This window comes from Macaca nemestrina, chromosome 12 (genome assembly GCF_043159975.1).
Source record: "Macaca nemestrina isolate mMacNem1 chromosome 12, mMacNem.hap1, whole genome shotgun sequence".
Taxonomy (NCBI): domain Eukaryota; kingdom Metazoa; phylum Chordata; class Mammalia; order Primates; family Cercopithecidae; genus Macaca; species Macaca nemestrina.
In genome coordinates, this window is record NC_092136.1 from 30818528 (window position 1) to 30844411 (window position 25884).

General features: G+C 44.2%; 1 protein-coding gene across 6 annotated transcripts in view; it reads right to left on the reverse strand.

Moving 5' to 3' along the window:
* The window catches only part of LOC105471549 (ETS homologous factor), a 42290-nt gene extending 16678 nt beyond the window's left edge, over nt 1-25612 (reverse strand). Inside the window, exons 1-4 of one of the 6 annotated variants that reach the window (XM_011724069.3) lie at nt 25443-25611; nt 5048-5234; nt 4525-4624; nt 620-865 (exon numbers count right to left, since the gene is read on the reverse strand). In XM_011724069.3, coding sequence (XP_011722371.1) covers nt 620-865; nt 4525-4621 — 343 coding nt within the window. In that variant the 5' untranslated portion in view covers nt 4622-4624; nt 5048-5234; nt 25443-25611. Of the gene's footprint in view, nt 1-619; nt 866-4524; nt 4625-4788; nt 4978-5047; nt 5235-14176; nt 15678-25442 lie in introns of those variants that run through there. The other 5 variants (XM_011724065.3, XM_071074887.1, XM_011724067.2 and 2 more) reach the window with 5 other exon arrangements.
* Nucleotides 25613-25884: the final 272 nt, after the last annotated feature.

The window sequence follows — 25884 nt, forward strand, 5'->3', positions numbered from 1 at the left end:
CATACACGTATCTAGACCATATGTTCTAACCCTTTTTTTAAGTTACAGACCTTTTAAGAATCTGCTGAAGTATTGTGAGTCTTTTCCCCCTCCCAAAATACAAACATAGTTCTAATTTCATATATCTTCTTACCACCCTTAGGACCCTATCTTAAGAACCTAGGTCTAGAAGGTTGTTTGAGGTTGTTTGTGTGTGTGTGTGTGTATATGTGTGTGTGTGTGTGTGTGTTTTGTTTGTTTTGTAACCATGATGATCTTTAACAAGCAAGTGACTGGATGTTAAACTATTGAACCCTGTTTGCAAAGGAAAGAAGACGACATTTTCCAAGGGTAGTAAATACTCTATGAATTCCTAGCCAGCTTTTGTCTTCCTGAGAATTATCACCATAAGGAGAGGATTAAATTACACTGGCGTTTATAAGGGATTAGACACACCAGGTACCCTAGGCTTCAATCCTGTCCTCTCATCTTCCTTCCACTTCCCTGTCTTGGGACATGGTAATTTGGAAGTGAGACCACTCTTTATTGTCCCTGACAAAGAATCCTGTCATCTGCAGAATCTCTGTCCTTCCGGCTGGCTCCTAGCAGGGTAGGGAGAGACACAGAAAGAGAGAGTCACCGTTCCACTTAAGATGCTGCAAGTTGCTGTAGAGGAGCTGCCCCGCCGTCCCTGCCGCTCGGGTGAACTCCTGCAAACTCATGCTGCAGAGGTGCTCGCCGTTGATGTCGAACTCTTGGAAAGGGATACAACTGGCATCCAGCTGGTTGGTGTCCAGGAGGTGCTGGAGCCACTCCCACACCTGGTACTTGGTCCAGTACTGAGGATGAATTTCATGCCACTGGCCTCCAAAAAACCCGCTGGAAACTGCAAAACAGGAGGCAGTCTCGTGAGTGACCCCTGGCTGTTCCTGGCCATAGTATCTGACACAGGGATGCACTATTGGCTGCCAGATATCTCAGAGACACAGCCACAGTCAGTGTATGTGCCAGCATGGTGGATGCAGCAGAAATGCATATTCATGTCCTCCCTAGCATGCTATCTACCCCTGGGCACTGGATGAGAACAAGAGAGCTGAAGTGCTCAGAGCTCATTCCCCCCCTCACCCACAGTAAAATATCATGAGAGCTAGAGCATTGCTATCATTTCAGCAATTTATTAGCTTATTGTTCATACCCAAATAGTTCTGCTCCTCTTTTCTCTCACTCACTCTCTGTCACTTTTTTCTCTCTTATACACACACCACACACACACACACACACACACACACCCCAAACTCAGACCATTTTCAACCAAAAATAAGGCCTGAAATTAAGGTTCTTTTCTATATGATGCCTTTGCTTTTCCTCAAAGTGGTCCAGATTATTGATCTGCTAACTGGACTGATATCCCACTGCCCCAGCCTAGTCATTATAGCTATCATGATGTCACTTCCCTACTCAGTTACCTTTAGTAGTTCTCATCACCCACTGAAATTAGGTATAAAGCTGCCTAGCTAGGCATTGAGGCTCTTCACTAACTCTTGTCTTTTTTCTGTGCTGTTCTTTCAGTTCAGTTTGTGTTCTACCTCTCACTCCTGTTGAATTCCTACCCATCTTTCAAACTCTGACCACCCCTTAAAGTCATCACCAATCCCCCCAAATTGCCTCACTGTCCTCTTACTCTCCAGGAGACATGCTTGGTATTTCTCCTAATGGCTTTGTCATGTTCTGCTTTTCTCTACAAGTCTCTAAGTGCCGTCTTATTCTCCTTTGTAAACTGTATACTTGAGGTCACAGACTGGTTTACTCCTCTTTGTATCACCTATAAAAATGACCTCAGAGACCTTGCCATAGTAGATGCTCACCATATATTTATTTAATGGAATATGTTTTTGAAGAAGAAATAAGGTAGACATCTGAGGAGCTGGGAGGTGCATTTACAAGATGGTGCATTCAGATACTGATGAAGAAGTGCAGTTCATTCACCTGGATAAATATTGCTGAGCCTAATATGTGCTAGCCATCTAAATATGTGACTCATGCTCACTTAAAAAAAAACATTCCATAGCCCGCCCGAAGTTTTGGGGCAATGGAAAAGACAGAGCCAGCATCTGAGGGCATGGAACAGGGTTGAGAGAGCTTACAGTTCCCTTGAGAATAGACGTCGGCAAGGAGCTCTCTTTCAGGAAAGGTGAGTGAGAGGGGCAAGAGGCAAAGACTATTGCATCCCACCAAGCTGAAGCAAGGGAAATCCAACTGAACATGACACATGGATATTCCAGGAAACTCGAGGGTGGACCAGTAGAAGAAAATGTAGTGCAAGAAAACTGTCTCTAACTTTTTCTTCAAGGTCACACCAGATCAGTTCTTCTCAAAATTTAGTATGATCGTGAATCACCAGGGAATATTGTTCAAATGCAGATTCTGATTCAACAGGTCCGGGGAGAGGCCGGAGTTCCTGCATTCCTAGCAAGCTTCCACGTGATGCTGATGTTGCTGGTCTATTGAATTACAAGGAGCTAAAGGCCTTAGAAAGGTTTGACTCCCAGAACGCCCATGGTCCAGCCCACAACACCCTCAGAGGAGAGACTGAAGGGGAAATGTTTCTGACCCAATCCCTCTTCTTCCTCATTCATTCAGAATCCATCCATGGCTTCCAGACCTCAGAAGCACTAAGAGCAGGAGGTCAGGTTTATCTAGTGCACAAAGGTGACCGCCATTAGCAATACCCACCACTCACAGTATGCACTTAGCTCCTCGTACCTCATGGCCAAACAAAAGCAGCCCCCAGTCCTCAACGTGGGCTCTAAAGAGGAAGCCAATAGTCAGGGGTTGGGGGAGGAATGGAACAATCTAACCCAAAAATCTAATTATATGGAAATAGTCCCAGATACACAGACCTTGGGCTGGATCTTTCTATTTCCCCCAATTTTTGGTGCCTCACAAATAAAGCTGTTTAAGGATGGAAAATATATTTTTGTGGCTCCCCAAGTCTTTCATCTTTCTTTTTCTAAAATAATTCTGATGCTATGACAGTACAGCTCCGGTTTTGGCAACAAGAGGCACCAACTTTTAATAACCTAACAGCACATCTAGAATAATCTCATCTGCAAACTTAATATGGTCTAGATTAAAAGATAGTCCCTGCTAGTGTATCTTGTTCAAACTTGGGAAAATCAGGGATTTTTGTCTGAAATTAACTGGGGAGATTCCACATCAGACAGAGAACCCACCAAATTCCTGAAGTTTCAGGAGAAACAATAAAAATTCCTATGAGTTCACATCCTCTCTGCCATTCAACTGATCTCCTTCTCCTCTTCAGTCTTGATCAAGGCTGAGCTTTCTTTGAGATCTCTGGAATTTAAGAAATAAAAGTGGCACCCCAGTTCTACTTCCTGCTGAACACATTTCCCCAACTTTCTTCAGAGCAAGCAGGAGAAATGCTGCCTTCATTGAGGGGCCAGGGTCCGGGGAATGCCAAAGACTTCCAGTTTTATTTGGAATCCACTTTCTGGGTCCTCACAGGGTATCTGAGGCTCACAACAGAAAATGCAACTGCCCAGAAAGTGCAGCAGTTTGGGGGGGGGAGCAGGTGACTGAGTAAGGGAAGCTTACCTGCTCACCCTTTCAACCATGTTTGACTAGGATTCCAAATTAAAAGAGGTGGAGCTCCACATGGATCAGCACTCCCTGCAGAATCACTCTCCCATTATCCTCCCACTCCTGCTTCCTCCCAAGCTCTGGTCACCAACAAACTATCTCCATATTTCAAAGCAAACTCAAACAGCAGAGCCTCTGGCAGGGAGATTAGCAGTGGGTGTGGATCAAGAAGAGGCCCAGAGCTTCCTAAACTCACTGTTGTTGGATGCACAGCTGAATGCCTAAACTGGACGGCTTCACAATGGGGTGTGGGGTTCCTGATTCAGCAACAACTTGATTCAGGGATTCAACTTGATTTAGGGATTCAGCTTCATTCAGGAAGCCACAGGCTTGATCACCAAACCCCCTATACGCCCCACCACCAGGTCCCCTCTTCTTCTAATAGACGTGTTCTAGATTAAAGCACTAGGGAGAACACCTGTTCTCCTTACAAATCTCCTCTCCCCTTTCAAAGAGAGGCCACTGGAAGATGAAAAATAAAGACTAAACTGCTATAACCCTCTCCTTCCTAACCTCTATGCACACACACATACACATGCACACAGACACCCTTTTTCTCCTAGCCTATCTTGGTATCCAGCAAAACACTATTAAAAGCTTCAACAGGGAATCTTTCCTTTAGGCATCTCTTCTACCCGCCTCACTGCCAGGCTGTCAATCTGGAACCTTCAATTTTGGGAGGAGGCAACAGAATATCTCAAATGAGCTTTTGTCTGGAACCCTGGGGGCCGGTAGGGAACTCCAAAATTGAGTTTTCTCCATTCCTTCTTGTCCCACATTTTCTGCTGAAAAGCCTATATTTTTCAAACATTAGGCTGGGAGAAGAAGTAAAGCAAAGAGTCCCCACAGCACAGCAGTGACACCAACACCCACGGGCCCCCTTACCATTGCACGTGGAGTAGCTGTCTGTCCAGGCTGGCGGCTGGTGAAGGAGGTTGTTGCCGGGGTTGAGATTCATTACACCACCTCCTTCCAGAATCATGATCTGTTAGGGGATCAAACAGCCTGTTCAGTCATTGCCTCTTGGATAAATGTCATTTGAAAGTGCAGATCACAGAGTAAATTTAGGAAGAAAATAAAGAGAATTTGTCCTTCCACCCATTGCCTGCCACCCATTGCCAAAGCCTTTTTTGTAAAAGCAAAACTCACAGCAATTAAAAATTTCCAGGTTCAATTTTCATATGCATGAGGCAAGTTTTTACAGCCACCCATTCATAAATGAATAATCTCTGATCAGGAATGAAGCGGGAGGAAAATGCAATACCTGCTCCCAGGGCGAGGCTGGCTGGCATCCAAGTGGTTTTTTTTTTTTATAAAAGTGAAAATGCCAAAGAGATTTTATTTAAAGTATTTAAAGTGCAATTTCAATCAATGAAAATCCAAGCCGGTGGCAGCACAACCCCAGCACCTGTGTGGGAGCTCGGACGGCAATTGCACCTGCACACCCAGTAACAAGTTTTCTCAGTGTGGGTGTCTGCCACAGGCTGGGCTGGTCATCAGACGGCCTCAGTCATATTTTAATAGAGCTCTTCAAGTATCTGGCTTTGCGATAATATCAGGAATCAGTTGGTTTCTCTGACAGACACTGCCCATTTCTGATAAAGAAAAAAAATTTTCCTTTCTGGTAACAATTATAACCATTTTTTTTCTCTCCTGTTAGAGACCTGGAGAATTTAGTGGGTTTCCAAGCCGACCTAAGTAAAAGTGGCTTCCTCAGTCTGTGGGATCATTTTCTCAGTAAAGGACTTGGGAGAAGAGATTTCTTCTGTGGGCCTGTTTGGGTTTATTTTATAGCAATGTAAACATTTTACACTTCAGAAATACTGTCTTCAATTCTCTGGTATTTATAATGTCCCTACTCCCAAGCGGGGCACCCTCCACCTTTCAGACCACAGCCCCAACTGTGTGTTCAGTCATTTAAATGAAGAGCAGCCTGTTTCCAGATCACTATTGGGCAATACCCAGAGGCTGTAAAAGTCACTTGTTCTTTATAAAAATGTTGGGGTAGGGAGAGGAATTCAGCTTTATAGCAGCAATTCATGGAAAATTTTCTGCCTGTTTTGGGGAAATTTTGCATCCTAGGGTATTATCAATGTCAACAGGAGTAAAAATTGCCAATCCAGAGGATTTTCAGCCCTTGGCATTCCGTCCCCTAATTTAGCTACCACTCCTCTGGTTCTGTGTAGGGCCTGTCGGTGGGGAAGGGGGGTCTGCAGAAGGCATATGAATATATTCATGTATTCATTTATTCGACAAGTATTTATCAGCCTAGTAATAGGCTGGGCACTATTCTAGGTGCTGGGGAGAGAGCGGTAATTAAAGGCTGAACTAGGCTGCACACAAACATGTATGATGATTATTAGCATCATCATCACTGTTGTTTGGTAAATAATTAGGACTGAAGTCTAAGTAGAAGGTGGAGAAGGAAAGACAGGAAAGGGGTGGTGGACATTATAACAGCAAAGAGCCACTGGGTGGGAAGGTAAAAGAGCTGGATTCTATGTCCTGCCACCATGTATTGGAGCTTTGAAGCCAGAAGAGCTGGGGTCAATTCCAGGTCTTCCCACTTACTAGGTTACTACTCACCCAGATATGTTACCTAACCTCTCAGAACCCCAGTGTTCTCATATGCAAAATGCAGCTAATCATACCTCGTCTGTACATTGGTTGGAGATTAAATGAGTTTCTGTACCTCGAGCACCTGGCACAAAGTAGGGCACGAATACATGTCAGGTGCTCTGATGAGAAGCGTCATTAGCTCTGTGGATAGGCTGAACCAGAAATGATGCTGGGCCTCAGTTTCCCCACTTGAAAATTTAAAGATGGTGACTATACTGATTCGTAAGTTCCCTTTCTGAAAACCTCTTTGATTCTTACCCTCAGAGAAAGAAAACAAACTCATATCAAACCTTCTTTTCTTTTTCACAATAACTGGGCATTTTCCCATCCAGCTTTGTAGAGCAATTGCCCTAAAGCTAAGAAATCAGATTGGGAACTTCAAGGCGAAAGAAAGTCTCTAAGTCCCCAGACTGGGTGGCTGGGGGAAGGAGGGGGGCCCAGGGCCCAGTCTCTTGTTTGCTCAAGGCTGGGCTTGTTCCTTGCTAGCATTTGCTCAACCACAAGCAGTGGAAAGGTTACTGTTTAACCCTGAAAGGGCTGAAGCTCAGAGCCCAGCCCATTTGCAAGGAGGGATTGGTCTTCCAGGCTCAGGGAGGACAGGCAGGGGAGGGCTTCTCTAAAATTCTTTCACAAGGATTTACCTGCGGGGTTGTTTCAAAGTGGTCATTTCAGTGGCAGCACCTGCCTGGGCCAACTATGCTTCCTGACAAACAGAAAGCAAGGTGGCGTGGAGGCTGAGCACGCAGGCTTTGGAGCTGGAGAGATGCAGACTCAGATTCCAGTTCCCCTGCTTCCTGTGGGTGACCCTGAGCCAGTGCCAAGTCTGTCTAGCCAAATACATTCTGTTCCTCACTTTCTGTACCTGATAAATGGGAACAATACCAAACTCAAAGGGCTGTAAGAATCAAATGAGGTCATGCACATAGAGAGCTCAGCAAGTAGTGAAAAAAAAAAAGAATTTAATAAATGTTGCAGAACAATATGGGCCAGTTCTCCACCTGTGGCCAAATGCCCACAAGCCCCTCTCCTCAGGGCCGACGTCATTTTCCACCCTGACCTTCTGGAAGCATCCAGAACTTCTCCCAACCCGCAGAGATGCCTTTAAGACTATGGGGTGGCAGCTGCCCCATCGCTATCCTCCCACAAAAAGATGGCCTGTGCACAGCCCTGCTCCCTGCTGGCACTCCCTTTCCAAGGAAAAGCAGCCAGCATGGTGAGGGGCCCTTTTTTACAGGGCACATTAAGTGGTTTCCACTCATAAAAGAGTTTGTGTGGCTTAACCCTTAGTGAGTCAGAGTTCACTTGAGCTCACCTGGGCTTGTAAGCAAAGAAGGTCAGAATCTCCGACCGGGCAGGGAGCTGCAAGGAAAGATGTCCTCAGGGTGGGCACATGAGGTCCATGGCCAGTGTAGCTGAAGGCCTTTGGCCAAGTCCTACCCTCCTCTGAGGCACAGTTCTTCAGGTGTAGAGTGAAGACACTTGCCCCCAACAGCCTCACAGGACTGTTGAGATGGAATGAGATCATGGATAACAAATGTGACTTGAGAGTTGTGAAAAAGCCTTGTTATAACCAACTGACCCACACCCCCATATGCTAATGTAGATTTTCTATGGTATATAGTAATTGCTTTCTGGGGTATACAAAGCAATCCTTTTAATTAGAAAGTAGGGGAATTATTGAATGCTCTTATTTCAGCTCCCTACTTTACCTTCAGCATAGCTTTCATTATTTCTTAAAAAAAAAAAAAATACCATCAAATGTGTGGAAGTAGAGATTTCGGAATCTCAGAATCCTGGGTTAGACTCTAGGTCCCATCTTTCAGCCATGTGACCTTGAGCACATTAACCTTTCTGAGCCTCCATTTCTCACACTGGTTTAGAAATGGGAGAGCTGGAGGGGATTGTGGGAGAGTATTCGTGTCTCCTGAGCCTAAAGGCTGTTTTGAAAGATAAATAATTATAGTGGGTCTAAAGGTGTCTTGTCTAGCCCCTGGCAAACTTATTCCCTGTCAAAATCAGTTTCCTTTCCCCTCTTTAAACATTAATTCTCAAGGTGTTCCTCTAACACATTTTATTTCTTCCAGGATTGAATCCCCAGTTCAGAGCCTAAGTGAGAATGACTCTATCCTGGGAATCAAAAGGAAGCTGGGAAAAGAACTTGCTTCTCCCCATCTTCTGCTGGAGGCAGGACCCTCGGATTGGGAGGCAGAGGAGGAATCCTCAGTCGCCCTAGGTTGTGGTTAAAAGCAGAGTTTCTCAACCTCTCCACCACTGAAATGTGGACAGTCCTTTCTGTGGGGGCTGGCCCGTGTATTGTAGGATGTTTAGCAGCACCCCTGGCCCCTACCCTCTAGATGCCAGCAGCACCCCCTCCACGCACACCATGTCCCCGAGGCAAAAACCACCCCCAGTGGAGAATACTGGTTAAAAGCTTGTGGAGGCAAACAGCTCAGGCTTTGCTCTTACTGATGTGACAAACTTGGGCTGTCCTTTAGCCTTCCTGGACTTCCATTTCCTCTCCTGGGGAATAGGCATAGACTTGCTGGAGGGTTAAATGAGACAAGGCACCTCAAAGGCCACAGCAGAGTGCCTGGTACCTATAGAGTAATTGCCTGATCTATGAAGGTTTAAGAGAATACACTGGGTATCAGAGCCACCTTTGTCTGTTCCCAGGTGGTATATATTCTGGAGAGGTAGTATAAATTATTACCTGGGCTATTAAAAACTGCACACACGCAAAGAAAAACTATACCTTTTATTTCAAACTCAAAGAGTGGAGTGTGACCAGGTACGGTGGCTCACGCCTGTAATCCCAGCCCTTTGGGAGGCCGAGGCGGGCGGATCACTTGAGGTCAGGAGTTCGAGACCAGCCTGGCCAACATGGTGAAGCCCCGTCTCTACTAAAAATACAAAACTTAGCCAGGTGTGGTGGTGCATGCCTGTAATCCCAGCTACTTGGAGGGCTGAGCCAGGAGAATCGCTTGAACCCAGGAGGCAGAGGTTGCAGTGAGCCGAGATCATGCCCCTGCACTCCAGCCTGGGCAACAGAGCAAGACTCTGTCTATAAAGAAAAAAAAAAAAAAAAGGAGTGAAATGAAATGTAGATTATCCCGAGATTTTTTTTTCATATATATTCCCCTATCCTTTTTTATAGGTAGGAACAACTGGAGGGAACTGTGTTTGATTTTGAGTCACGACTGATTGTCCAGAGGTTGACATTTGTCCCAAACTTCACCTCTTTGTGTAAGACCCACAGTTGTGGGGCAGAACTGTACTCTTTATTTGAAGAGAAGAGCCCTGTGTGCTACCCGATAGACTGAAGAACTGGCGAGTACATCATGCCAGGCTTCTTGCCAGGACATATTTAACCTCAGGCAGCAAGTCCCCTACAACGTGCCATCAGCTCCCCTAATATTATGGGCCACTGGGGTTTGGCCAATCTGAAATTCTTTTTCCAGCAAGAAAGCACTGTTCTGTGCTGAATGACCACAGCCTGGGACATGGCAGGAGATAGGCCAGCCTCCGCCTCTCACTTCTTTTAAGGGCAGTTTCAGGTAAACACAAACTCCCACAGTGCCCTGAGTTGCTAAGGACTTGGACTACTTCTGCACCAGTCACACACAGAGACACATCCCAGCCCCCTGCGCCTTCTTCTCCTGGCTTGCTTTGTCGAGGACTTGCTTCCAGAAAAGCACCACCCTGACCACCATGCACAGCCTTGACCAATGAAGGGGAGCAGGGAGAGCATTTGGTCTAACCTGAAAGTTTCAGAGTCTCCCATTTTGGCTGCTGGTCAGTAGCAAATATGGGCATAGCAGAAAAGCAGCCTAGTGGTGCCGCATGTCTTGAGGGAAACTCTTAAGTGAGTAAGGGCTCATGATTCAAACGGCCAGGGTTGAAATCTTGGTACTATGGCTTGGTGGGCTATGTTGACCTTGGAGAATTTCTATCCTCTCTACCGCCTCAGTTTCCCCACATAACAAAATTCCACTTTGGAACGTGGAGCTGATATGAGGATTAAATGAGATTGTTTGTAAAGTCACCAGCATAGCATTTCATATGTAGCAAGTGTCTAGTCAATGTCTATGCTTATTAGAGGTTCTGCCCATGAGTCTCTGTGTTGGCTGGCACTGGGGGCATCCTCTTGGTAGGGGTACACTCCTCAGAAGCAAGATCATTGTTGGGAGCCCCAGGCTCTGGAGTTACATGGCCAAAGTTCAAATCTTGGCTTTGCCAATTTCCTAATGGGGCAAGCTTGGACAAGTTATTTAACTTCTTGGGACCTGAGTTTCCTCATCTATAAAATAGAGATGATATGAAAAGCGTTGTTGAAAGACAACAATGAAATTATACCTGTAAAATGCTTGGAAAAGCATGACACATAGTAAATATTTGATAAGTGTTTGCTGGTTTTTAAATAATAATCATAATCATACTTGTAGTTTCTATTTTATTGAACACTTAAGGAGGAAATTAGAGCCAAGTTCATTTCAAGCAAGGCTTCAACGCTCTCTTATCCGTACTGTCTTCTCCAGTTCCAGCTGACTGGCACAGTCGAGCCTAGGACTAGATCTTATGCCTCCCCACTCCCTATCCTGAGAGCTGCTGTGAAGACGCACCATTATGGCTGAGCTATAAACAGCGGGGCTTGGACCCTGCTTGCAGAAGCCATGATGTTTCCCTCTGACTGGGCACAGTTCTTATCCAAAGGATGAAAGCCATCCCTCCTGCCCCCCTTTCTCTCACCAGACACACTGTCAAGGCTGCCAAGAGCAGTGGTAAGGCATATGCTCCTAAACTCTGTGTTGTCAAAGGCTATGCACTACCACATACCATGGCTGGTTTGCAGGTGCAAAAAAAAAAGACCAGGAAGAGCAGCATGTCGTCTAAAACACGAGCCCCTGGCAGAGAACGGCTGACCATTTCTCCATCCTCTGAGTCCCTTAGCACAGAGAATGCTCAAATACTGCAAAGAATACGGTTTGCTACTTGGGAGGCTGAGGCAGGAGAATCGCTGGAACCCGGAAGGCAGAGGTTGTGGTGAGCCGAGATTGCGTCATTGCACTCCAGCCTGAGCAAAAAGAGTGAAACTCCATCTCAAAAAAAAAAAAAAGAATAAGGTTTGGGATTGGGACTGGGGTTGATAGGGACAGATACGCAAGAAGAACCCCTGGGCCACTGGCAGGGAGCTGGAACCACACATCCCAAGGCCCAGGAGGCTCTGCTCAGCCTTGGGATTCCTAACAAGCCCAAGGACTGCTCCACTGGCCTCCCTTCTTAAATATACAGAGCAAACCTCCCAGAAGAGACCAACGCAGGCCAGCTTGGGCCTGCTCAGTTACAGGGAGGTCTTTCTTTTGCTCAGTGATGGGGCTATTTAGACTCAGGATTGAACACTTTAAAAATAATAATAATAATAACTATATTATAGTAATTAGGACTTACTGAATACTTAAAGTGTGCCAGCTCTGCACTGCTGGTTTAAACATATTATCTCAATTAATTCTCACAACAACTCTAGGAGGCATTATGTCATTTAACAGATGGCTTCTCTGAGGCACAAAGGAGTTAGGTGACTTGTTCAAGGTCACACAGTTTAGCAAGGGAAGAGAATTCAAACTCAGACTGTCTTGCAATAAAACCTGGGAACTTGACCACTCTCTGCTGAGAAGAGGGTACTTTGCCAGAGAAGACTCATTCTCACTTTGACCCCCATTCTAGACATGGTCATAGCATTCTCCCTGGACCATCTGCTGCCTTACACCTTTATCAAGTTTACATACATATTATATATATACACATATTCATATGCCTGCATATATACATGCATGCATATATAATGTAAATTATCCCCCTATGACTCAATAAAGTTATTTTAATTTTGTATTTGGGAAATAGACTGGTCCATAATTACTTATGCTTTACCTGAATCAGACCTCAGGCCAGAGAGCATGGTCTGCTCCTGCTGCAAGGGTGAAGGAACACTGGGAGCCACCAGGGCCACAGAGCAGATCTTAACCAGGGCTCACACCTGCGTTCCCTGTCCCCAGCCTCAGGGGACTGAGAGTCAGGGCCACCATCAGCCATCTTCCTAGCTCCCTTATTCATCCAACCACATCATCACCAAACTGCCGCAGAACTGGCTGTCATGTGGGCATCTTTACTCCTGAAGCCAAAGAAGCAATTAGTCCTTTTAAATAATTACTTTTGTGATGACAGTGATACCGACACCATTCTCAGTCCTTAATCAAAGTTACCAGCAGGTAAATTCACAGCATTTGCCCTAAGGATGTTGCAACAGCTTACTGACTTCCTGTTTCAATATGACTGTCGTTTCAAAGGACCACTCCCAAATAAGAGAAAAAAAAAAATCATGTACATGTGAAAGGCAACTGAATATAATACAGACAATCATTTGTGTTTTTACAAATGAATTGAATTATGAATCAAGCTTGGGGAATGTATTTGATTCTCTTGGGATTACATCACAGATAATTTCATAGCCTTATAATGTGTTTTGAAACAGACATTTTTCACGTTCCCAGGGGCAACATCTGAAGTATTATTGCTGGGGTTTCAAGGGTTTTCATGACCAATAATGCGGCACTGGGAGGCCAAGTCTGGATCCATTATAGGTACAATTTATTGACTGTAAGCCATTTGGAAATATACATAGTACGCTGATCTTTATCAGTCTTGGTGTCAGACCCAGGCTAGGCGGCACACACTGACAGTGGCAGGCACCCAAGTTGATCAAAAGACAAGCTTGCCTAAGATGACCCCCAGGGCCTTTATCAAACCCATTCAGATATGATAAAGTAAGAATAGGGCAAGCTTCGGATTGTAAAAGGTCACAGAGGCTTTTGAGGCCTCAAAAGAAGCCTTGCCTCTCCTCTTCTTCCAAACATTTACATCTTCCTGGTTTTGCTTGTTTTCTGTGGGCCTCTGTGGACAACCTATCACTATATTATTTGCCAACTTGAAATAAAATAGGTCCTAATGCTCAGTACCCCCATATTGTTAGATTCAACAATGTTTGATTGCTGAAACCCCAGACCTCTAAACTAAAATCTGCATTTCTAAGAAGCTCCCTTAATGAAGTCTTGAACACTCTCACCATTGAGATTTTCTGGTCTATAGACTCACCCACTTGGCTCCCTTCCCTTTCCCACCACAAGATGACAAACTCCAGGAGACACCAGCCTTGAAAGAAATGTCCATAAATGCAAGCAAGTCCTTATAAAGTCAGAGAAAAAAGATTCAATGTAGAGAATTCAACCTCTAATCCATCTGCAGATAGCCTACTGTTACATTATTTGCCAACTTGAATTAAAGCAGGTAATTGCTTAGTTCTATTAATACCAAATGGTCAAATTCAGCAATGATTGGATACTTAAAAGTATGAGTCTCTGAAGGCCGAACAGACAAATCTGGTCCCAGAATATAGCGCTTGCAGAGGATCTCTCTGATGGTTACTTCCATCAGGAGGACCTCAAGGCTGGCCAAGCCACCCCTTACCCCATCCCACCCCCATCTCAGTCCTTCAAAAGATTACTTAATTACCCTGGACTTAAGCCCTCATACCCAAGACAGTCTCTCAGCCTTTAGCAGAAGGAAACTATCACCTAGAAATGCTTATCCAGCCATTACAATATTGTCTCAGACCCTCTGTAATTCATATATATTTACCAAGTGTCTACTAGATTCCAGGCACTTTGCTAGGTGCTGGGGACACAATAGTAAATAAAACATAGACGCTGCCCTACCCTGATGGACTATTCACAAGGACACGGCTTCCAAAACAATAGTGGCTCCTTCCAAAATCATCTGAGCTCATTCCCCACCTCCTGTTGTGAATGGAATGGGGCAAGAGCGGAGAGAGCCAGGCAACCCTCTCTGGCATTTGAGAATGACCAACCTTGAAAAGTATTTCAACTAGTCTTAAAAGCAGGACCAATCCTCTTCTCGCCGGCAACCCCATGCCCTTGCCTTCACAGAAAACTCTGACTAGGACGTGGAGTTGGCAGACAGGATAATGCTTCTGGGTTTCACAAAGCAGCCTGAGCCAAAACCAATCTCCACTCAGGGCAGAATAAAGCAGTGGGTTGTCCGGATGGCTGAATGTCTCTCTCCAAGACAATGGTGTGTTTATGTGTAGGAGGGTCAGAAGCAGGTTGTTAACATAAAACCCACCGTAAACAGAGCTGTTAATTCAGTTGCTGGCAGGGGCTTCTGTTATCTTCTGAATACCTCCCAGAGGGTATAAGCCCTACCGTTTCATTTGAGTTGGCAGCAGAGTTATTTTTTTGCACCTGTTGCTCTGCTCCGATAACAACGCAGTTAAGCATTGATTTGTAGGAAAATAAACAGAAAAAGGCAAAGAAAGGCATCTGCCCAAACAGCCTGAGCTGGTTTGACTGAGTGTTCATGCCAATTTGTTTTTCCTATAAAAAACCAAAGAAAAACCTGCATTTTCAGTTTGGATGCTACATTTCCACTCCCTTAATATAAAAGAGGGTATCAAATAGGCCAGAGGGAGCTGGCAAGGCTGAGAAGCCAGAAGACACTGTACTTTTCCATTGGCTGGTTCTGTGAGGGCACTCAGGGGTGTCCAAGGTCTGCAGAGTGACATGGCCAGCCTCCAGCCAGCCCAGGTTCAGATCACAAATCAGATTAACAAGGGCAGAGAAAAGACTGCTGGGATACGATCGAAACCAAAACCACACTCTTCCAAATGGTTGACTTCCAAAAGTCAATACAGTTCAGGGAGTAGGTGTAGTCTCTAGGTTACCTCCTAAAGTGGAGGCTCAGTGTACCCAGATCTCAGCCTAGCTTCTCCCCCAGACATCCTACATCCAGCCCTGGGCAAAGAGCATAATTTGAAAACCCTTAGTTCCCAGTCCACAGTTTTCCCATCGCATAAATGAGGCTAGCCACACCTACCTCAGAAGCGGGCTGTGTAGACCCACTCATCTCCTGCCAAGAGATTTGAGGTCTCAGGTCCCAGGTAGAAAGGGCCTGAGATGTGCTAGATGTGATTTCTGTCCTAATCCAAGCATCATCACATGCTCACTTCTCATTAATTTGTCAATGTCACATGATAAGCTAAGTCCAAAAAGGGCCACAAGGAGTTAAACAAATCGCCTAAATGGAGATCATGAACAACATTAATTAAGCAACGGCATCAGCACTCAGCCTTCAGCACACACAGTCAGAGGGAGTTTTTGAATATCTCTTTTTGGCCAGGCGCAGTGGCTCATGTCTGTAATCCCAGCACTTTGGGAGGTCGAGGCGGGCATATCACTTGAGGTCAGGAGTTCGAGACCAATCTAGTCAATGTGACGAAACCCCGTCTCTACTAAAAATATACAAATTAGCCATGCATGGTGGCATGTGCCTGTAGTCCCAGCTACTTGGGAGACTGAGGCAGGAGAATCACTTGAACCCAGGAGGGGGAAGTTGCAGTGAGCCAAGATTGTGCCACTCATTCCCAGCCTGGGCAACCAAGTGAGACTCCATCTCAAAAAATAAAATAAAATAATATAATATAATATCCTTTTTAAGCTTTGTAGAAGAAAGCACAATCAAGGCAACATGCAACATTTCCGCAGACAAATACCTTGCCCCAGTTTTCTGAGGGCCGTGGGGGGTTCATTACTACCAGACCACTGGCTTCATGGGGGAGGGGGGCTTATGGCAGTGGGGAATGGCCTCAGAAATGTTGCCTCTCCAGGAGCATTAAGAACTGGGTGTTCCTACAGGGGAGGGATATGACTGGCTGAGTGTTCCCAGGCATTCTTGTCATGAGCAGCCTAGGGAGTGGAGTGCTTAGAACCAAATCGGGCAGCAGAAAAATAAAAGATTTAACAACACCTTTAGTTGACTGAAAAATAAATAAGACCAGCTGTGCAGGAATGTGGGAAGGGTGGAGGACGGTAAGGGGTGGGGATTGGAGCCAGGGAGGGGTCAGGATGGACTAGGACAATGGATTGGACCATTTCAAGAGTCAAGTTTCCTCATAGGAAAAGACCAAGATGTTCAAGTCAAGGAAAGAGCAACAGCCCCCAGCTCAGAATCTTGAAAACCACATAATTGCAAAACAACAACAAAAACTATGACAGTGATAATAGTTCATATTTGTTGAGGGTTTAAAATGTGCTAGAAATAGAACTAGGCATTACATGAATTACCTCATTTAATCCTCACAATAACCCTGAATGTTAGTACTAATATTAGCACCATTTTACAGAGACAGGTTAAGCAACTTTTCTAAAGATATAAAGCTAGCAAATGGACTGGATATATTACAATAAGTGTACTTGGGAAGGGGTGGGGAAAGCAACATAATTCTTTTGAAATTACTTGAAAATGGATCCTTGTGTTTCTAAAGAGAAGGAGGATGTCTGTTAGGACCTCATACTTTCAATTTCAAAATTGAGATCCTTTAAGCACGGTTCCCACAACTTTTTCCCCCAAATATAAATAGGAGACATATTGATCATCCTTGTGCCCTAATACAGAAGCTCCCTTTCAGTGCAAATCAGTCTGGATGCTACAGAAACACCACTTCACAGCCACTCAAACCCATCTATCAGAACTTCAGTCTGGCTTCCCATTGGAGGCCCCAGATTGACTCAGGGGTTAGGATTGGCTGCCTGAAACCACCTCAGACTTATTAGCCATGATAAAAGAGCAGTAATAACAGGAAGAAAAAAAAAACTTGAAAAATGAAGGGTGAATTATGGCTCTTTTGGAAGAGCACCTGATGTCTTAGCCATCACAGATTTGTCCTGATGACAGGCTTGCTTGTGTTATGAACATCACTGACTGACCAGAGAAAGACCATGAAAATGTTATTGGGGAAGCCTGAATTCCATCCCTGAGACAAAGAAATTGAGGAAAAGTCTTCACTTCTTCCACCATCACTACGTCCATGACCCTGTTTTGAACAATGGAACAATCTATAAAAACCTAGCCCTAAAACACCACCAGAACTTCATGAGACTTATTTCATTAGCATCCTTGCAGCTCAAGAAGCAAATAACATCTGAATTTTCTTACAAGTTAGACGACCTCTTCTTTAGAAGTAGAGTTTTCCTTTTATAGCGATAATCATTCAATAGCAGCAGGCAAGAAAGCCAAGTTTGTTTTTAGATCCTTCCTATGAGAACACTAGACTCATGGCATACCAGGTCTCATATTTCCTTCCAGATCAGACTTTATTCTGCTTCTCCTGGCTCACTGGTTTATGCAGCAAGCCCTCTGGAAAATAAAATCATGAAAAACCCACCAGTATTGCCAGCAACTCCCTACCAGAAAGGTTTTTCAAGGAATTAAATCCCTTCCAGGCAGTTATTCAGCTATCCTTCCAGTTGTTTGGAGGAAACCTTTGGAGCTCAAACAAAACCGTAAAACTCACTAACTCAAAAATGACATCCTCTCTCCTCAACAGGCCGTAGCTTCCTACCAGAGGTTGCGTGGCTGAGCCTGATGAAAATGAGGAGGGGGCCCTCTGCAGCAGCTTCCCAGACTCCCAGCCCCGGGAGCTGTCATACATTCCATTTCACCACAACCAGAGGCAGGACCAGCTACGTCATTTGCAGAGCTCAGTGTAAAAGGAACATGCAGGGCCCTTTGTTCAAAACTTACGAAGAATTTCAAGATGGCAACAGCAGAGCCTTAAACCAAACACGGAAACTTTCTAAGCATGGGGTCCTGTGGAACTGCACGAGTTGCGCACTCATGACATCAACCTTCTCCAAGGGGTCAGTAACCACATTGGCCTTCACCCGTACCCATGTTTCATTACCGTGGGTGGGCAGGGGTCTCTTCTGTCTTTGTTCCATGGACTACCTCCTGAGGTTGTTGGGAGGATTAAACTAAACATGACATTGAACAGGCCTGTAACCACCTGGCTTACAGCAGGCACTCAACAAATTACCATTATCATTCTTATTATCATCTTCATTATGCCAAAGTCTCTTCACAACTCCAAGGCTACCCATAGGCAGGAACATATGGGAAGATCATATTCCCCTTTTGGCAGAGACCATCTACCAGCTGGTGCTGTTCAGAAGTCATTTCATTAGTCGTGTGTGAGAGAATGCTGTAAATGAGGTGTTCTTAACCTTTCAACTGTACGATGGATCTGTTTTGTCATCTAATGAGGCCTACGGGCCTCTTCTCAAAATAATATTTTTACATGACAGAGTAAAATATTATAAGATTAAAAAGAAACTTTGTTTTAAAAGACAATGTCAAAATACTTTTTAAAATAAATGCATATCACTTGCTGGTGCAAAAGTAATTGCAGGGTTTTTAAATTTTTTTGAGACAGAGTCTCATTCTGTTGCCCAGGCTGGAGTGCAGTGGTGTGATCTCAGCTCACTGCAGCCTCTGCCTCCTGGGTCCAAACGATTCTCCTGCCTCAGCCTCCCAAGTAGCTGGGATTACAGGTGTGTGCCACCACCACACCCATATTTTTAGTAGAGATGGAGTTTTGCCATGTTGGTCAGACTGACTATTTTTGTAATTACTTTTAATGGCAAGAACCACAATTAATTTTGCACCAACCTGATAACAATATATGTGCTTCTTCATTAATACATTAAATAAGAATATCTACCTAGTGCAAATCTAACTTGATATAAAATACCCACATTTTGTGATATATGTAATAGGTGTAATAAGACATGAAAATGTGATTTCTCTTGGTGACAGTCACAGTTGCAGTTAATACTACCATGGAGTTTTGCCTACATTCATATTGAAAGAAAATATTAAATTCTAGTTAGAGAGTATTGAAAATAAAGACGATTTTTTTTTACATCCAAGTTCACAGAACCTGAATTTACCCTTGGACCCCAGGTTAGGGATCCTTGCTGTTTTACTAATAACAAGAACTACTTGTTCAATTCAAATGGACTCTAGAAACCACATTTGCATGACCAGAAACCTCATTTGAATAATTTACCAAGAGGTAGACCCCAGAGTGCCTGGGCAAAAGAAGTAATTTTTTTCCCCAAAGCCTCTAGAATGCCCAAGATTCAAGACCTCAGCATCAGTGGTCAGTAGACATCTGGAGACTTGATCAAGAATTTTAGAGGTGGGCAATAGTATACTCACTCCTAAAAGCTAGTCATGTGAACTGCCTGGAGGAGAATCAGTATTTTCTGCAGGTCCCTATGTGCCAGGCATCAGGACACAAGGACAGGAACGTGCTGTGTACCCAATCACCCCAGGTCTCCCAGGACCTCCTTGGTGATGGTTTGCAGCTGACTCAAAACAAGGTTCAATTTGGAGGTCCCCTCTTAATATGGTTCATCCATCTCCCTGCTACCCACCTTCCCAGTAAAAACCCTATTGCATTTCTTTCCCAAGGTCACAGTGAAGAACCAATGTTGATCTCTACACACACACACACACACACACACACACACATACACACACACAACCAAAATCCCGGAATTTAATACACATTCACTCTGACCCAACAGAAACTCACTGAAAACACCCAAATTGAAGATTTCCCTTGATGTCCATTCCACAAATTACTAATTTTTACTCACAAGGTTTTGTTCGGGTGCTTTCACATTCTTTGTTAATTTAATCCTTACAACAGCCCAGTGCAGTAGACGTTATTAACTCCATTTGCCAGATGAGAAAATTTAGATGCTACAGCTTATATAACTCACTCAAAGTCATTCAACTATCCAGTGGTAGAGTCCAACTTGAGCTCAGATATCTGGACTCTAAGTCCAGTGTTCTTCACACCACATCTCAGCAGTTTCCAAGCCATAAAATCTCTTAGCCTTCTACCCCTTCAGATACACATGCAGTCAAATTTTACTCCATCAACATTCCTTGACCCATGGCCTTCTGCCTACTGGAATTAAGATGACTAAAAGGTGAGCTAGCTGCACTCTAATTTTCTAAGTGGGCATGATCGAGACAGAGGCTGAATTTAGAGTCAAATCTAGAGTACACTGCAAAGACAAAGCAAGTTTTATCATTAGTCAGCGTCATGACAAGATTGAAAATTGCTCTCATCTTTCAGACTCTGCTCACCTTATTGTCCAGAATATATCATCGGCCATACTGAGGAGATTTTTTTTAAGGTTCCTAAGAAGAAGCCTGGAATAACCTCCACAAGATGACCATATTTTCCAATCTCCATTACTCTATTCAAAAAGTAGAAGATCCTCTTCTTATTCCAGGAAAAGCTCAACAGACTTTTGGGGGACGTTGTATCAGGCTGAGAAAGGGCTGGACAGGCAACCGAAATTTTTTGAAGCCACAATTGGGCCAATAAGAGCCCACACCCCAAGATTATTTATTGTGCTTCTGTGATAGAAAGTGGGGTGGAGAAGCAGCTATGAAATTTTATGTTCATAATTACAACAACATCAAAGAAAAAGGACATTGAGACAGGGTCATACAAAAGTAAAAATAAGTTGTTATGGTAAAATGGCAGGGTTAATGAAGTGGTCTATTAGTCTAAAAATCCAACTATTATAATAGGCATTTTGGTTTCTTTTTATTTTTGGCTTTGTTTTAATCAGAAAGCACGTCTTGTATGCACTTACACTGGCCATATTTTAAATAAGTAGGCAAGTACCCCTAATAACAACTAAGATGTTTCTGAGTAAAGAAGTGAGGAAGGCTCCAAGGGCCAGGGTGTGTGGCAAGATAGGAGGAGGAGAGATAATGTGGACCAATTGACCAGAACAAGGGGCCCAGCCCTGTAAAACAAACCGAAGACAGAATGTGGTTAGGTGCTTGTGAAATAAGTTTTCATAGGAGTATTTTACAGGGTGTCTCTTTTAAAACAAGGTCAATTAAAACCCCAGGAGCCTCTTTAAATGGGCCACCCTGCTTGGTCCTGTTGCAAGTTCTGGTTTCTCCAGATATAAGGTTGAGGCTTTCTGGGTACATCAGGGTCTCCAGGTTAGGGTGCTCAATGTTTAGGTCAGCCACAGGCTCTTCCTCTAGGAGAAGTGAGTCCACATACATTCGAGCTACTCAATAAGCCATGGATAATCAGTCAAGCAAGCTCATCAGTACCATACAAACTCAGTAGACACCATGAGTGCCTAAATGTCCATTTTCTGGCAGGTTGCTTTGGCTTTTTATGGAAGATACCAGTAGAGCACCTGCCCCTGTGCTTACATGGTTCCCTGCCATCACAAAACAGTCTGTTTCGTCCACTTCTACATTCCCACCAGCTTGAGACACATGAGGCAAATTGACACAGCTGGGATGTTGTCATGGGAGTGGATTCTAACATCCCTAATAAAGACTCTAGGTGTCAGATCTTAGTACCTCCACTAGGTATAGCCCTTAGCCAAAATTCTGAAGGCCCTAAAGAATCCATTTAAGGGCTCTTGCTAACCTTTCCTGCCTCATCCTTAGAAGGCTTCTCCCACCTGTTCTCAGTTCTCACAGATTCGTGCTTATCCTGCCGACCCCCAGGCACTCCCACCACTCCCAATCACCACAGCCAAAGAATCTGAGGGTTAAAATGGATCTTAAAGATGATTAGGCTCAAACCCTTTTGTCCAGAGGTGGAAACTAAAGCTTGGCAAAGGAGAACGTGTGCTCTGGGCCACATCGCTCTGCCAGTGCTAGAAGACCAGTTCCCTAGACTACTGCCTGGGTACCGCCTCACATCCCACCTTCCCTGCACTGTGCTCCCATCACTCCAAAGCTGGAGTTCAAAATTCTTCAGGGAAGATTCTTAAATAAATATTTCCACCCCCCTCTGAAGTATAATAAACATTGTAGCAAATAACTCTGAGGGATCCCTGGAAATCTTTACTTCAGCACATCCTGGCTTCCGGACATCAATGCCGTTTAGCTTGAAACTATGTCCCACCCTAAGAATAGCTGTGGTGAGGAGCCATTCTCCTCACTGTACTGTTTGTTTCCTGCACAGCTTAGTAGCTTGGCCCTTTGAAACCTGTTCAATTTAAGTAAACACGTTTTTAATAACAACACGATTGTTTGCTCATTAGAACAAATCTATTATTTTAAAATCATATTCCTAAAAATTAGATCTGAAAAGTGTCAAATAAAGTTAATTATCTATGCCCTCCTTTCAGTTATACAGCAAGAGATTTAAGAGAACCTGGGCAAGGTGTGGCTGCCCTCCTGCATCTGTCTTCAGATGGCGATCCCTGCCACAGACCCGGCTTACCCAAGCTGAAAGCCACAGCGCCGCGTTCGGTTTCCCAGTAACAAAGGCAGGGTGAGAATGTGGTCTCTAGACACCCAGGCTACAGTGGAGCCAATGCCTCCCAACCAGGGCCCCACCCACAACAGAAATGAGTGTCACGTCGACTCTACCAGAGAGCGATCTTAACAAGAGAAATGGGCTGAAACAGCAGCAACACGGTATCCCTGAAAATCAGGTTCAAGCTTTAGATTGAGTTCCTTAAAACCACGACATTGCTTCTCAAGTGTGTTAGCAGATTCTGCCACGAGATTCTTGCTCGCCACCCGACCCCTAACCCAGAGGTCTTTGTAATCACATCTGTATGAAAGGGCATAGAGATGACTCCATCTGGAGGAAGGGAGAAAAGACAGTAACTTCTCAATTATATAAACTTCTGTGTCTGTGCTTGATACTGTGACATGAAGCAGGGTCTTGCCCTGGGCTTTCAGAAAAGCAAGATGGTCGAACAATCACAACCCAGTGCTCAAATCCCCAAATTTGTGGAGATTGGGTGGGGCGGGGGCATGGGAAAGATATGGAGGAAATAAAACATCGCAAGATTCCAGAAAGTGAAATTCTACTTCCTTAGAAGTGAACTTTGGCCAAAAGCACTCACGTTCTGACCTGAGACCCAATAGGAGTTCCTTACAGTTTCCAATTCGCTAATTGAATTCAACCTAGTAAACCTTTTAACCTCTCAGTTTCCATTTTGTCTCATACCTTAAAGGAGTCAGAAAGATATTGAAAGAAGATCAGGGTAAAGTTGGTCAATTAATGGGAGCATTTAGGGTACCCATAAACATGGAATCGCAAGTGGGAATGTAATAAGGCTTTCCTGATGTCCACAAAGGTCAAAGACACTTCCATTGGGAGATCACATAATAGATTAAAAATGAAAACAATACGGCTGGGCACGGTGGCTCAAGCCTATAATCCCAGCACTTTGGGAGGCTGAGAAGGGCGGATCACCTGAGGTCAGGAGTTCAAAACCAGCCTGGCTAACATGGTGAAACCCCGTCTCTACTAAAAATACAAAACTTAGCCGGGCATAGTGGTGAGCACATGCAATCCCAGCTGCTCGGGAGACTGAGTTGGGAGAATCACTTGAACCTGGGACGTGGAGGTTGCATTGAGCTGAGATCACGCCACTGCACTCCAGGCTGGGCGACAGAGAGATACTCCGTCTCAAAAAAAAGCCCAAAAAGGATTGTTTGAATTTAACAAATAGGTGCTTTTTAACCAAAGAAAAAGAACAAATACAATTGATTTTGAGCCTTTCCATAACAAATGAGGCCTGAATCAAACACATCACCCTACCCACACTACCTTGAAAGGTCTTGAGGAAGGCCACCGTCTTGCACGGTTATGTAAGAGAACTTACAGCGCAGCTATTCCCTCAAAGTGACTTTCATTTAAAATGCCTCTCTAAAATATTTTGGAAACATAGTGAAGTATTGTCTCCATTACATTTATTATTTTTTCAAGTTCAACTACAGACCTCCAAATGACTCTCAATTCGCATTCCATCATGGTTTTTAAATACCATTAGCCATTGGTGTGAAAATAGTGTTGTCTATGTGACTCCGTATTACAAGAAGATGGAATTGGTGAGTTATTTCATCGTCCTGGAATTTTAGGTCACAAAAAGAAGAAAAGTGGATCCTCTGCAAACTCCAAATGCAGCTATTAAAGTCATTCTTAAAATCTCTTAAGAGCCTTTTCTGATAGTATCTCCTAGCCATGAAACTCTTCCTAATAACGTATCTTCTTCTCTTCTGTTAGAAATAAATTTTTCCCTTGACCCCAGTGGAATTAACACACAGCCACACAGAATCTCTAATTGCGCTTTTACACATTGAAAGACTATCTGAACACATCTTCACCTCCATGGCTGCAGAACCAACTCCTGAATTAGACCTTCCACCAGTAAGTTATTGGAATCCATTCGCTCACTGTCTCGCTGTTACCAAGGTGAGTGCAGACAACCAGCAGAGGCCCCTGTGAACTTGGACTCAGAATCATACACTCTCCATCTTAAAAACACACGCTCCCACTATCCTGGGAGCATGGTAAATCAGCAAAGACGGATGGTGAAAATGTCGCTTTCTCACCTCAGTCTGATATTCACCAACAAGAAGTTAATTTCCTACTGTTCCCAGATCAGTCCACACTGGGGCTAACACTTCTCCACAATTTGTCCACGCAAAATCAAAAGAATCCCTGGCTTAGAAGGCATTTGTTGCTGCTGAGTCACAACTGCCTGTCTGATCATAGTCTCCCAAAATGGAGTAAACAAAGGGTTAGTTTGTCCCCTTGTTATACAGTGAAGCCCTTTGCCAAAATTGATTTTTGTTTTTTCTGGATTTTTGTTTTTTTTAGATATTCAGCTCTCCCAATACCCCTGCCTGCCATGGCTGCCTGGCCACTTTTTCCAGTGTGATTGTGTATATTCTTGCCTATTTCAAGCCATTTTCCAGTCCTGGAACATATTAAAAACAAATTGGCCTTTCCCTATAGCTCATGAGTCAGAAAAATTACCAGCAGAAGATATCTCTAGAAAGCGAGACCGTGTACTCTGAGCCCTAACAGCTACTTAGCCAACCAGTTCTTCACTGAGCTATATCAGAGCCACCTATCTCTAGCTGCCTATTTGTTTCAGAAGAATTCAACCCAGGGGAATGGTTTTGCCACATAGGCATAGGGAAGCAAGGGGGCTTTTAAATTCACAGAGATTAGAAGTCCAAACAATGCAGGAAATTCACAGATAATATCCAAAGTAGCCAGCCTGCCCTCCAAAATAAAATTCTGATTTGACCCAGTGAGGTAAGCCCAGGTAAGGTGAGCTTCACTTCCTGCCAGCCGTCTCCAAGAGTCTCTTCTAGTTTCATCTGTCTGGTTTAAAGCAGGCTTCTCTTTCCACTCAGGTGTTTGGATTCCAGACTCAAAAGAAGTTTTAAAAATCAGGACTTACCTCATTTACCTAAAGATTCTGGGTGGGAAATCCAATAGCTGTGGCTGATGGAGGGGAAGCAGCAGGCTGCAATCTCACCAGCTCCTACAGGGATGGGGCACCACGGGCGTTATCAAGTCTGAGCCCTCATCAGAGTGAAGATAAATGCATATGACAATAATTTTAAATCATTTTGTAGGATGTTAAGCAATAAGCTACCAACCGGGAATTCCCTAAGTCACTTCCCCCTCTTCTGATTGGCTACCTAGCCCTTTAAAAAAATAAAATAAAGGATTACAAACATTGGCTCATTTGCATTTGGCCAACTCACACGTTAGTGTTCAAACAAAACAGGTCTAACCAGGTAATGCCTGTGTCTCAAGAACAGAGAGACAACCTGTTAATGGATGAGGAATTGATTTGGTGGTGACTGTTCTTTTCAGCTCAGAGGCTGTTTCAGGTG